Here is a 14,499-nt window from a genome sequence, read left to right as displayed (position 1 = left end):
CTTCTGGCAAGGTGGATATAATTTACAAATCCTATAGACCACTGTAGAAGAGAATTTTTTGTTTTCACAGAAAAATAGACTTATAACCGTGCTTACTATTTTTAGTAAATATCCTAGTAGTATGACTTAAGGTATTTGTTATAATTCAAACAGTGAATTACAAACTTAGGAAGGACAAGAAAAAGCATGAAAGATTAGAAAAGGTCTGCCATAAATTTGGAGTCCATCTTTAAAACTCGGTGTGGGAGGAAGAAATTTGGGAGTGATAACAGTACCCTAAACAAAGCTATTAGGGAAGCTACACTTTTTTTTTTTTTTAAACAAAATTAATTAGTGACTATTTGAACTCAACAATTCTAAGAAAACCTAACTTGATTCTGAAAAGAGCATATGCTTTGCCTTAGTCTACTAAACAAGCCAAATAGAGAGACAGATGTAATAGGTATAGTATGAATATTAAACTTTTTATGTCTTCTTTTTGTTGCCTTGGCTGTCCTTCTAGAGATATTAAACTGCATATGGTGAAATGCACAAATCTTAAGCGTACGTACAGCTGGATTACTTCACAAAACACTACTGGAACTCTACTCCAGAAGTCCTTTGTACCTACTTCCATTCACTATCCCTCTCCACTGCCTTGCCCTCCCGACAAGAGTTACTGTAGGAAATATTGGATGGTTTCTAGTTTTTGTTATTACTCTTTCTGGGAATATTACTGTATGCACCTTTTAGCAAAAATTCATATGCATTTTGCGGGCTAGATATCTGATAGTCAAATTGCTAAGTCATAGAGTATGCATATGGTCATCTTTCATAGATAATGGCGAACAGTTTTCTAAATCAACACCAGTGTTTTCATTCCCATTAACATTATATGAGAGTTTGTAGTTGCTCAAATCCTTGCCAGAATGTATTGTTCATTTTAGCTCTTCTGTGTGGAGGCATCTCATTGTGGCTTTAAATTACATTTTTCTTGGGGCGCCTGGGTGGCTTAGTCGGTTAAGCGTCCGACTTTCGCTTAGGTCATGATCTCACGGTTCGTGGGTTCGAGCCCCGCGTCGGGCTCTGTGCTGACTGCCAGCTCAGAGCCTGGAGCCTGTTTCAGTCTGTGACTCTCTCTCTGACCCTCCCTTGCTCACGCTCTCTCTCTCTCTAGAAATAAATAATAAAAACCTTAAAAAAAATTACATTTTTCTTATGAATAATGATGTTGAATATTTTTTCTACTGCTTATTGGCCATTTGGATAACCTCGTTTATGAAATTCTTTTTCAAGATCTTGCTTATTTTCCTATTAGGTGGTCTGTATTTTCTTAGTGATTTGTAGTTCTTTATGTATTCGAGATTTTTTCTCTGCAGCTTACTTTTGCAAACTCAACAGTGTCTTTTGTTAAATAGTTAGCATTTTTGTGTCCTGTTGAAGAAATCTTTGCCTATACAAAGGTCATGAAGATAATCCTGTATGTTTTTCTCTAAAATTTTTTTGATGTACCTTTCACATTCAAATCTGTAAGGAATTTTGGTAGTTTTTTTTTAACATGTAGATATCCATATTCATTTGTCCCAAGTCTATTTATTGAAAAGACCATCCTTACTGCACTCAGCATTGCTTTTGCCAGATTGGTGGCTGTATCTGTATGGGTCAATATCATTAGTCCATTTGTCTGTCTTTGAACCAGTACCACTCTTTTTTTTCTCCCTTGGAACAATTGTTGCTTGTATTGTATTGAATTGTATTTATTAAAAATTTTTTTTAATTTATTTTTTTTTATTTATTTTTTAAATTTACATCCAAGTTAGTTAACATACATTGCAACAGTGATTTCAGGAATAGAATTCCTTAATGTCCCTTACCCATTTAGCTCATCCCCCCTCCCACAACCCCTCCAGTAACCCTCTATTTGTTCTCTATATTTAAGAGTCCCTTATGTTTTGTCTTCCTCCCTGTTTTTATATTATTTTTGATTCCCTTCCCTTATGTTCATCTGTTCTGTGTCTTAAAGCCCTCATATGAAGGAAGTCATATGATATTTGTCTTTCTCTGACTACTTTTGCTTAGCATAATACCCTCTAGCTCCATCCACATAGTTGCAAATGGCAAGATTTCATTCTTTTTGATTGCCGAGTAATACTCCATTGTATATACATACCACATCTTCTTTATCCATTCATCAGTTGATGGCCATTTGGACTCTTTCCGTACTTTGGCTATTGTTGATAGTGCTGCTGTAAACATTGGGGTGCCTTTGCCCCTTTGAAATACCATACCTGTATCCTTTAGATAAATAGCTAGTAGTGCAATTGCTGGGGTCATAGGGTAGTTCTATTTTTAAGTTTTTGAGGAACCTCCATACTGTTTACCAGAGTAGCTGCATCAGTTTGCATTCCCACCAACAGTGCAAAAGAGATCCTCTTTCTCCGCATCCTCACCAAAATCTGTTGTTGCCTCAGTTATTAATGTTAGCCATTCTGACGGGTGTGAGGTGGTATCTCATTGTGGGTTTGATTTATATTTCCCTGATGATAGGTGATGTTGCACATTTTTTCATGTGTCGGCCATCTGGATGTCTTCTTTGGAGAAGTGTTTATTCATGTCTTTTGGCCATTTCTTCACTGGATTATTTGTTTTTTGCGTGTTGAGTTTGATAAGTTCTTTATAGACTTGGGGTGCTAACCCTTTATCTGATACGTCATTTGCAAATATCTTCTCCCATTCCATTGGTTGCTTTTTAGTTTTGCTGATTGTTTCCTTCGCTGTGCAGAAGCTTTTAATTTTGATGAGGTCCAATAGGTCATTTTTGCTTTTGTTTCCCTTGCCTCTGGATACGTGTTGAGTAAGAAGTTGCTGCGGCTACGGTCAGAGAGGTTTTTGCCTGCTTTCTCCTCAAAGATTTTGATGGCATCCTGTCTTAGGTTTAAGCCTTTCATCCATTTTGAGTTTATTTTTGTGTATAGTATAAGAAAGTGGTCCCCGTTCAATCTTCTGCATGTTGCTGTCCAATTTTACCAGCATCACTACTTTCAGGCATGTAGTAAAAATATGCACAAACTTAAAGACTTTAAAAACAAAAATGATTCAAGATTAGAGTTGAAAGAAGACAATTAACTGCCAGATTAATGGTAGATGATTAGCAGTAAAGTTTAGAATGGGAAATCACCTTAGATTGAAATGGACAAAAAGTCTTTATAGAAATGGTATTGTTTTAGTTGGATTTTTAAGTGATAGGGATCTCAGTGGAAGGAAGAATATTCCAAGTTAAAGACTGGAGCTAAAATAAAAGTACTGCGAGAAAGGGCCAGACAGTTGTAGGAGTCTTTGAATGCCTGTCTATTGGGTTTAGGTATTAACCCAGAAACTCAGCCTTTTCTTGGCTTACTTTCTTGAACAGATGCTATAGTTATAGTCTAGGGGAAATTGACTTTTGGTGGCTACTGTCAAGCCATTGGAAGGAGTAATCTGGTAGCCAGTTTCATGAGGGCCACTTAATCACTCAAATCACTAAACACACCATTGGGGGACTCATTGGTATTGCTGAAAATTAATCTTAGAGTGTGATATCAAGAAGAAAGATTGGACACAGGTGTCCATGTTAAGGAGAATGTTGAACAAAAGTTGTGAATATGAAGTACTAAGGACTCAAAAGACATGGTTGTAACTAAAAGATTATAAAGCAAGGGTCAAGGGATTCTGATATATTTCAGTTTGGATGAGCAATGTCAGTGAAGGAATCACTTCCAAAACCCAGAGTTCAAGAGAAGATCCAGAGAGAATGATAAATTCTTTAAATTTAAAGTGAACACATAAGAATAAGATGAATAGTTCTTTGTTATGAGTGCATATAGAGTACAGAAGCTCAGGTGTAGGGATTTACAGAGAGAAAGATGCTGGTTAGAAATTGTGGAAAGTAGGCAATGAAGTGTGACAATCAAAAAGAAGAATAGGGAGGTAGTTCAGGAGGGACACTTGGGCTTAAGGCAGAGTTCAGTCTGTAGGAGAGAGGAGACTCAGATTTGAAGACTAAAATGGGAGAAGGCAGCAAGGAGGGAGATTGAACATACAAGAGAGACAATTGATGGGGATGCAGAGTAGTTAAGTATCCTTTTTATATGGTAGAAAACTCCAGTGAATACTGGTAGGAACTCTGTAGTTAATAGGAAGGTACTCTCTACCACAGAGAATGTTTTACTCTGAAACTAAGCTTAACGTGAAAAAAGAAAGTGTTGTTAAGCAGTCCTATCCTTTTATTTTTCATCATTCCTTTTTCTTGCCCAAGTGAGAATGCAGTTTAGCTGTTTGGACATTTTATATAGTCCCTCTTGTCTTCACACTTTATAAGTGGTCTTGCACTTATAAAGTTAAATGAATATTTCCTGAATGACTTAGTATTGGTGTGTTGTGTTTGTGTTGGTTTTACCTTTGGAACTTAGTGTGTATTCTCATCTAAGGAAATGTCCTCCAGCCTGAAATTAAGTATGTTCTTAACTTCAGTATTTAAAATAGAATTTTGTGAAGAGTTCTAACATTTCCTTGGAGGATGAGAAATGTGGTGGGATTGGTAACTTGTTTGATCATCCATTGATTTTAATGGATACATTGATAGTACATTAGTTATTTTCACCGTGCAGTTGTTTTGACCAGGAACTTAGGATCAACTGAGATCGGTGGTTTTGGCTCAGAAAATCTTAGAAAGTTGGAGTCAAGATGTCAGCTAAGGTTACAGTTACTTGAAAGATTGACTAGAGCCGTAGAAGCTGCTTCCAAGGTAGCTCACTTACATGCCTAGCAAGTTGGTGCTGGCTGTTGGCTGGAGGCCTCTGTTCCTTTCTGTGTGGACCTTTGCATGGGGCTGCTTGAGTATCCACATTCCAGGGGAAGTGATTCAAGAAAGAGTGCAAGAAGGAGCCACGGTGCCTTTTATGACTAAGTTTTGGGAGTTCTGCAAGGAGAGCAAAGTACGCTTTTCCTTTTGAAGAGAAAGATACTAAAGAATTTGTGGACATACCCTAAAATGATCAGAACCTCTTCACTGCTAGGCTGATGCCTTTATATTACTTATTTCATTCTAAAGTATGTTTTGGTATTCCCAGTTCTGAGATTTTAGCCTTGGGTTTGGATTGTGATGTGACAGCACATCACGAAAGTTCTCAAATTGTTTTGTTAAGGATGTTGGTATTTCTCCCTGCTCTCTGTATTACTCATCTTATTCACCTTTTTATTAGCCACATCAAATGTCAGCTGGGGAAAATACTAAATACAGGATGGTATCTGGCTTACATTTTCAGCAGGAATTCATTGCTCGAATGCCCTAAGTCCTTGTAAGCAAAATTGTTTCAATGCAAGCTCTGTTGTATTCTGTATGTAGCATTTTCATTTGATTTGCCAACTTAATTCTGATTATGGAAATTTGGTTATTTGTAAACATAATGGAAAGATGATATTTCTCCAACTCTTTGTTTTGCCTTTGTTTGTGGTACTAGAAAGTGGAATAAATAGCCTTGTTTTACTATACAAAGTAAACACAAATTATATTTTAAAATTTTGATGGAAGGCAGGTACCTGGTTGGCTCAGTCATTGGAGTATATGATCTTGATCTTGTGGGATTGTGAGTTCACGCTACACGTTGAGTGTAGAGATTACTTAAATAAATATTTAAATAAATAAATATTTAAAAACAACAACAATAAAGTTTTGATGGAAGAACATACAAGTTGAATGCAGCCAGATTCCACATTCAAGATCAGTTTTAAAGGCGAACCCACCGTGTGGTTCAGACTCATGACCCTGAAATCAAGAGTTGCATGCTCTACCAACTGAGCCAGCCAGGCACCCTTGGGATTAATCTTGAATGGACAGACCTAAGAGAAAAGACAAGGGAAAATGCTAACATTAGAAACAGGTGTCAGAATTATTTTTCTTGTGCAAGTAAAATTCCTTTGGAACTACCAGATTAGTTTTGAATTAATTTTCCCACATTCAGCTTTGTCCTCTTAATGCAGAACATTCTTCATTCTTTTTGGTGTCTTCATTTGTTTTATAAAAGTGATAATTATTGGTCCAGCAGCCTGTCCCCTGAATATAGCTTCTTGTTCTTATTCCTCTAAGGAGACAGATAATGAGTGTGGACTTAGCTACATGTTGTTATCTTGTTCTTGGTAAGCTACCTCATATTCCCATACAACTGAGTCATTTAGCAGTCTAACGCAGTCCTTGCCTCTGTCTTTTCCAACATGGATGTGAATGAATCTGGATAGTGAGAAGCTTTTTTCCTCCCAGCGTGCCTGTAAAACCCTTGTTCTTTTTTTTTTTTTTTTTTTGCTATTTTATTTTATTTTATTTATTTTTTTTTACAAATAGTTTATTGTCAAATTAGTTTCTACATAACACTCAGTGCTCATCCCCAAAGTGCCCTCCTCCATGCCCATCCCCCCCTCCCCCCCACATCCATCAGTCCTCAGTTTTTGTCAGCATTCAAGAGTCTCTCATGGTTTGCCTCTCTCCCTTTCCCCCACCATTTCCGCCCTTCTTCTCCCCCTTGTTCCTCCGTCAAGTTCCTCCTAATCCTCCTATACGTGCAAACATATGATATTTGTCCTTCTCTGCCTGACTTATTTCGCTCAGCATAACACCCTCAAGGTCCATCCATGTTGCTACACATGGCCAGATTTCATTGTTTCTCATTGCCATGTAGTATTCCATGGTATAGATAAACCACATCTTCTTGATCCATTCATCTGTTGATGGACACTTAGGCTCTTTCCATGTTTTGGCTATTGTTGAGAGTGCTGCTATGAACATTGGGGTACATGTGCTCCTAATCTGCGGTGAATGTTAAGTTTGAATTCTGTGTTTCAGAGTTCAAGGAAGTACCATTCTCATAATACTGGCTTTGGGATAATATATAAACATTAAGGAACTAAGAACGAGGCTACAGACACAGATCAGATGACACTTGGGGTGTTTTAAGCAAAGTTTAGAGCCTTTTAAACTAATCTCTCATTTGACGTGAATGCTTGTCTGGTATTTCTCTTGCAGTGCTTGTGCAGCAAAAGTCAGCATGGTTCACTATGTTCTACTTGATTTTATTGTGCTTCAACCACTTTACTGGTGAGAATTTTAAGGAGTAGTAAGTAGTTAGTTCAGATTTTTCATAAATTTGTTCTCACACATCTCCCTCCCCACCATTGGCTCTGGCCAGATCTCCTTTCTTATACAGGTTTGCAAGGGTTAAAGAATACAAGTCTCACACATGTGAATCTTCTTCTCTTTTTAGTATTGTTTTGCTTAGAAGAATAAGGACAAAAATCCAGAATCTGTAGGATATATGGCATTTAGTCATCCTTTGAGGGGGCAAAATTGATTTTATACTATATCCAGTTAAAAATGATGATTGGCAGAAATAGAGTACAGAGTCTCCCCAGCTTTTCAAAAACTCAAGCTTATGCCACTTGACTTTTAAGAAAGACCTTCATTTGTACCCATTACACTAACCAAGAGAGATCTGAAGAGGATTTTTGCTTTTACAAAAAAAGGGCAAAAAGTGAAAATCGCATTCAGCATTTGTTTCACAATGAACCATTATGGAGGTGGTGTCCACAGGAGCAGAGCGTGTCACCTCCAAGCTCCTTCCCTGGGAATGATACTCTGCATTAAGCCTCCATAGCTCTGGGCTGTGTCTGAGTATCTGGCTTTATCTCAATTTATTTTGTGCATCTGTTAGCAAGATGTGTTCTAAGGTAGCAGAAAAGTTATTTTTTGGGTCTATATGGGAAAAAAGTTTTCCATATAGGTTAATGATAATTGCTTCTTGACTTTATGCCATTTCAGCTTATGAAAGGTTTCACGGGAAGTCTCTTTCAGGTATCAGGGGAAAAAACCTGTACCAGCATTGATTCCATCTCCTGTTATCAGTTTCAGTGAAACTGTTGTCATGGTAATGGTCTACATAGGTATCATATGTGTCAGAAGCTTTACATACTCCACAGTTCTGGGTGAGCTAGCTCATAAAACTTAGGGCCATTTCAGATCTTGCAGTTCAAAATATGTAAAAAAAAAAAAAATATGCAAAAGGTTCTAAACATAAAAGAATTGTTTTTGACAAGACTGGTGTGTAAATTTTAAACACTTTTCTCTATTAAATGCTTGGAGAACTTTGACTGCCTATTGATGAAGAATCCCCCAAATAAGAAGTTTCCAAAAACTCATCTGCTAAGTATTAATTTGCAAGTACAGGTTTTATATCTGTCATTATTTCTTGAATCCTGAAAACTCCCAGTGCCTCTTGTGGAAAGTCCTGGGAAGCTGTTATATTCAGCATTCTTCTGTACTTTATTTTCTCCCTTTTTGTTTAGTCACTTAAAATATCTAAAAACCAAATCCATGTAGTCTAGCAATTGATCTATAAACACTACATCCTTTCATTTAAAGGAGAGCTTTTCTCACAGACTCTTCATTACAGAGAACAAACTGATGGTTACCAGAGGGGAGGGAGGTTGTGGGAAGGATGATGGGGATTAAGGAGTTCGCTTGTCATGATGAGCACCCAGTGATTTATGGAATTGTTGAACTACTGTATTGTATCCCTGGATCTAATATAACACTGTATGTTAACTAACTGGAATTAAAATAAAAACTTAAAAAACAAAAAATAAAGTGAGACCTTTTCCTCTATATCTCTGTTTGATGTATTCTTTAAGAACAAAAGCAGAAAATTAATTTCTGAGTCATGAAGACCCAATGTTAACATAAATGTTCCTTTTAACTTTAAACAAGACGTGGAGAATTAAGTATAGCCCCCTGTTAAATGGGAAAGTCTGTATCTGAAGGGAAAGCATCTCTATGTTTTGTGTGTTACACTGTGGCAAGAAGGGTACAGCTGTGGGGTCTTTCTGCCCTACTTGTCTCCACTTGAGACTTTTGCATGATACCAAACAACACTACAAAAGCCTGACTTCTCTGCTATGTGCATATTGTGCGTGGTTCTGTAGCAAGACACACACAGCTGCCATTACCCCTCCAGGGTAATGAAGACACTCAAGAGCAATAGGAAGAGACAACAGAACAGCAAACCCTGTGACCACATCATAACCAAATCCTATCTCCCATAGTGTGATATTCTGTTTCTTTTTTTCTAATTTGTTTTTGGCCAAAACAGACTAAAACAGAAATGAACCTTCTTTTCCATCCCCCTTACACTTATCCGCCCAAGCATCTTATGCAGTGGTGTTTAAGGTGTCCTTTGTGTTCTTCTCTGTTAAGCTTTAAGTTTTTTTTTTTGTTTTTTTTTTTGTAAGTGGCAGTGTCTAGCAGTTAATGTTGTTTTGTGACGGGAAAGTTGAGTAAGATATACTAAGAGTGGTCAGGGTTTCTCTAAGGCTAAGGCTGTGAACGAGCCTTTTGAGCTAGTGAATTTTTTTTAATGTAGAATCAAAAAGCTAAAAAAATCACCTTACGTTAGTGAATTGCAATGAGAGTACCATCTTAACCTAGTTCATATAAGACAAGTGGACATGTTCTAATAGGGGAATGAGCACTCCCAGGTGTAGAATTATCATTAGATTTTTTTCCAGAAACTTAATCACAGTTAACATACTGTGTTAAAAGGACTCCCTACAGTGAATGCCGTAACCCTTTCTTATTAATAACTGCAGTGTTGAAGAGAAAATAATTGAAGGAGATGTTCGTTCTTTCATCTTCTCCTTAAATATTCTAGGAATGCAGTAAGAAACAGGCTTTGGTGAATTTTGCCCTTTGAGAGTACTTCAAATGAGGGTGACTTTAAGAGATCTCTGACATTGGGTGTCTGGGTGGCTCAGTTGGTCAAGCACCTGACTTCAGGTCAGATCATGATCTCATAGTTGGTGAGTTTGAACCCCATGTCAGGCTCTGTACTGACAGCTGAGAACCTGGAACCTGCTTCAGATTCTGTGTCTCCCTATCTCTCCCTGCCCCTCTCCTGCTTGCTCTCTGTCTGTCTCAAAAATAAACATTAGAAATTTAAAGAGAGAGAGATCCCTAACAGATATTGTTTAGTTACTGCTCTTTATTTTTTTTTTAGTTTATTTATTTTAAGAGAGAGAATGTGCACACATGGGGAAGGGACAGAAAGAAGGAGATAGGCTCCATGCTGTCAGTGCAGATCCCGACACAGGGCTTGATCTCATAAACTCTGAGATGATGACCTGTGCCAAAATCAAGTCAGATGCTTAACCGACTGAGCCACCCAGATGCCTTTAGTTACTGGTCTTTAGAAGTTAGTAAACAATTCAGAAGTCTTTAGGTCAGCTACTGCTGCTACCTCAGCCACCTGGGTGGCAGTAGACACCATATCTGGCAACCCTGAACTACTACTCTTGTATCTTGTTGACATGAGCAGTAACCACATGAGACTCTTAACCACTTCTCTCCATCCCCTAGGAGGGACAAAAGGGCTTAATACCAATAATAAAAAATGTGCTTGCGAGAAACAAGAAAATTGAGTACCTTTATCTATGCATTAAGAATTGGGTTTTTTTAAGTGCATGTTCTTAGCTATCCAACATTCAATATTGGAAGAACAGGGAGATACTCAATCTAATAATCTTTGTAATGACCTTCACACTAGGTATTCAGAAAGTAATGGACATAAATATGTAGCAGGATGGATGAATTTAAAAGATGCCAGCCAACATAAAGCTGAGAACACAGATATTGTTGAAAAAACTATCAGAAGGTCAAAATTCGTTTCTGGGTAATGACAGGGACCTCAACATCTAGAGAAAAATACCAAATACATCAAAGCTGTGTTGGCCCAGTATTATAATAAAGTATTGTAAAGGCTTCCATACATTGTGGTTAGAAACCACTGGAGGTGGCCCAACTGTACTAAGAACAGTTAAAGCCTTTCAGTTTGTTCAGGACTGAAAGTTCTGAAGTTGCTGATTGGTTCATGGAAGCAGATTATGGTACACATATCCTGCTAGACAACTTGAGATAACTTCCCTCAAACTCTGGTCCTGAAGACTTCATTTATTTTGAGAAATATAATGAACAGACATAACCGAACAAGAAGCCTTGAAGAGATTTGTTTTGAAAGCTTTTAGTACCAGAATTGTAACTATTATTCTTCTTTAGAGGGTCCTAGATGCTGTTCATCTTGCAGTTTGTTTTTCTTGACCTTGTAACAATGTATAAATTTGACAACTTTGTATATGTATTATCTTCATCTATATGCATATTTAGGTTACCAACCTGCCTTATCTGAGAAACCTATAAAGAAAAAAATTGAAGTCATCAAGAATGAAGATCCAAAGATAAAATGTCTAACATTGCACTGAAGAAAGATTTGCATCTGTAATAAAAAACACTGAATCCCCCTGACACATTCTTTTATGTGAACATTACAGACTTTTAAAAAATCTCACAGGAATCGCTGTAAAATGAAACTTTAACATGAGCTTTTAGTCTGATTAAAATTTATTGATATAGTAATATAAATGAAGAATTTATAGTTTTTAAACACGATAACCTGGTAAAGGTAGTAAACCAATAATATTTCCTTTTCCTGACCACTTATATTGATGTCACCAAAGAAAACAGCTAAGCTTGCTGGAACTATAATTGACCCTTGAACAACACAGGGGTTAGGGTTGCTGAACTTCTGGAGTCAAAAATCCACATAAAACTTTGGACTCCCCCAAAACTTAACGACTAATAGCCTGTTGTTGACAGGACGCCTTACCAATAAAAAACAGCCAGTTAACACACAATTTGTATGTTATATGTATCCTTACAATAAACTAAGCTAAAGAAAAGAATGTTAAGAAAATCATAAGGAAGGGACATCTGGGTGATCCAGTCAGTTAAGTGTCCAGCTTGATGTCAATTCAAGTCATGATCTCAAGGTTCAGGAGATCGAGCCCCATATCGGGCTCCATGCTGACAGCGTAGAGCCTGCTTGGAATTCCTTCTCTCTGCCCTTCCCCAATGTGTGTGTGTGCTCGCTCGCTCTCTTTCTGTTTCTCAAAATAAATAAACCTATAAAAAAAAATCATAAGGAAGAGAAAATACATTTATAGTACTTTTCAGTTACTGTTGATAAAAAAATGCCATGTATAAGTGGACCCACACAGTTCAAGGGTCAGCTGTACACTGCGCTGTTACTATACATACATGATGCTGAGCAGGTATATCTTAAAATTTTGGAAGGAAACATTGTTGGTCGTCATGGGTTTTTAAAAAAATATATATTGTTTTTAATGTTTGTTTTTGAGAAAGGGAGCACGAGCTGTGAGGAGCACAGAGAGAGGGAGACAGGATTTGAAGCAGGCTCTGTGCTGAGAGCAGAGGGCCTGATGTGGAGCTTGAACTCACGAACCATGAGATTATGATCTGAGCTGAAGTCGGATGCTTAACGGCTTAGCCACCCAAGCACCTTCATCATGTTTTACCTTAAGACATGGGTTTGCATCCATGGTAGAACAAATAAACCAGACTTCCCCCTACATGTGCATGTCATCTGATGAAAGTTATGTTCTTAACTCTTTATGATTACTGTCTCTTCTAGAAAAAGGTGGAATCAGAAGTGCCACTTGCTTATGGTATATTAATAAAGCCATGTTTTAAAATTAGCATGGACCCTGACTATACTATACATTTGGTTCTAAATACTGGTTGTTTATTAGGATTAATAATGTTTACTAGAAGAATGTCTTTAAGTCAGATGTTTAATATATGACATTTTTTCCATTTTGGTTATATTAAGCGTAATTGCCAACAGCACTAATTTGCGTTTTTGTTTTGCAGTCTCTGGTTTTCAGCAGCCACTGCAAAGCAGTGAGTGGCTACTCAGACCAGGTCATCCATCAGCGGAGATCAGCTACCTCCTCGCTTCGTTGCTGCCTGCTCACTGAACTGCCATCTTTTTTGTGTGTGGCCAGTCCACGAGTAAGTGCCACAAGAGGGAAGAGACAAAATGGATGATACTTGAAGAAATAAGCCAACTTTTAAGAGATTCGTTTCTTCAACACAACTATATAAGCTGTTTGAGAAACATTAATCCGCAGTATTTAGAAAGCATACATGGTCCTGGGTTTGCCTAGAAAGCACTCTTCCCTTTAAATTGTGTCGGTTTGAGAACTGTTGTATGGTAGATTGGAATGGCTTCTTTGCCTGCCCACATCTCTCCTGTGTAATTCCTCTCATTTAGTCAGGAGCTCTGAACTACCATGGGAGCAAGCCATCTGTCAGGTCGATTATTCCAAACCGCAAGGTCAGAGACAGTGGAATATTTGAAAAGGAGAGGGAGCCATTTGTTACCTACATTGAGGTTTTTGAGGGTTTTTCAGGGGAGGGGGCCACATTGAAAGGGAGATTTGATCTGGCCTTACCGCTTCAGTGCAGTCTCCAAAAGGAAACATAACACTCCAGCATCAAGAAACTTCTTAGTCTGGTGTCCTCTCACTTTCCTTAGCAGTGCTCCCGAGGCTGTTTTCACAAGTATGTTCCCTCTAAAAAGTGACTGCTGTGCTGTCTTCACCAATCAACAGTCAGTCTCATGTGCAGATTGGGAGCAGTTTCTGTTACGGTTTCAATGTTGAACAGCTGTTCGATCCCTCAGAACACCCCATTTATCAAAACATGGCACCCTGGTAATTTCTGACAGCATCACTGCAAAGACTCCCCTTGGCCTAGTGCAATGTTTGACTCTGCTAACCTCTTGTACTCTTTATTGTCCTCATTGATCAGAGCCAGACAGAAGCTCTCTTACAACACCAGAAAAAGTATACGAAGAGAGAAGGGCAGAGTAGAGATGTGCTAGACTCAGGCTAGAGCAGAGAACAAGTATCTGACTTTCCTGCCTTCCTGCCTTCCTTTCTTCCAAGAGCACAAGTTGGGGAGGGGCAGAGGAGAGTATCCAAAGTGGGACAGCAGCAAGCCCACTGTGGGGCTCAAACTCTTGAACAATGAAACCATCACCTCTGTCGAAGTCAGACTCTCAACTGACTGAGCCACCCAGGCGCCCCAAGAGGCTGACATTTCTTACCCTGTTGTGTTTTCTCTTGTTTTCTGCAGTCATCCTAGAAGGCCTACTGTTTTCACAGTTCTCTGTAATGAAGGTGGAACCTTTGGAAACTTCCTTAGTGATACTTTACTGTCATTATTTAATTATTTATATCAGCTTGCATCCTTACTTTATTAAGTTATCAAAGTCAGAATCTGGCAGAGAGTCCCAAGAAAGTTGATGAGTGGAAATGAGATGGTAGTACTGAGTCCCATTGACTCCTGCCTGCCTTGACTTCTTTCTACTGTCGTGTACTACATGAACTTGATTCCTAGGCCACTGTTAACTTTGATTTATATTGGCTGTCTAAATAGAAAGTATTTAGATTTTATGTGTCTCCAGTACTTCCAAAGCATTTTTGGTCTTTGAAGCTTAAGTAGATGCAGGGAATTGTACTTTTTCTAGAAAACATCCAAAGTCTGGTGTTTCTGTAGACATCAGTCTTCGGACATCATAGTTG

General features: G+C 38.1%; 1 protein-coding gene across 4 annotated transcripts in view; it reads left to right on the top strand.

The window, feature by feature from the left end:
• The window catches only part of INO80 (INO80 complex ATPase subunit), a 131,526-nt gene that overhangs the window by 72,161 nt on the left and 44,866 nt on the right, over window positions 1-14,499 (top strand). For all 4 annotated transcript variants that reach the window (XM_039232833.1, XM_039232831.1, XM_039232834.1 and 1 more), the window contains one exon: window positions 12,782-12,922. In XM_039232833.1, coding sequence (XP_039088764.1) covers window positions 12,782-12,922 — 141 coding nt within the window. The remainder of the gene's footprint in view (window positions 1-12,781; window positions 12,923-14,499) is intronic.

This window comes from Hyaena hyaena, unplaced genomic scaffold (genome assembly GCF_003009895.1).
Source record: "Hyaena hyaena isolate Hyena2069 unplaced genomic scaffold, ASM300989v1 scaffold_70, whole genome shotgun sequence".
NCBI lineage: Eukaryota > Metazoa > Chordata > Mammalia > Carnivora > Hyaenidae > Hyaena > Hyaena hyaena.
The sequence above is the reverse complement of the archived record's forward strand: the minus strand, read 5'-3'. Positions and strand labels throughout refer to the sequence as shown.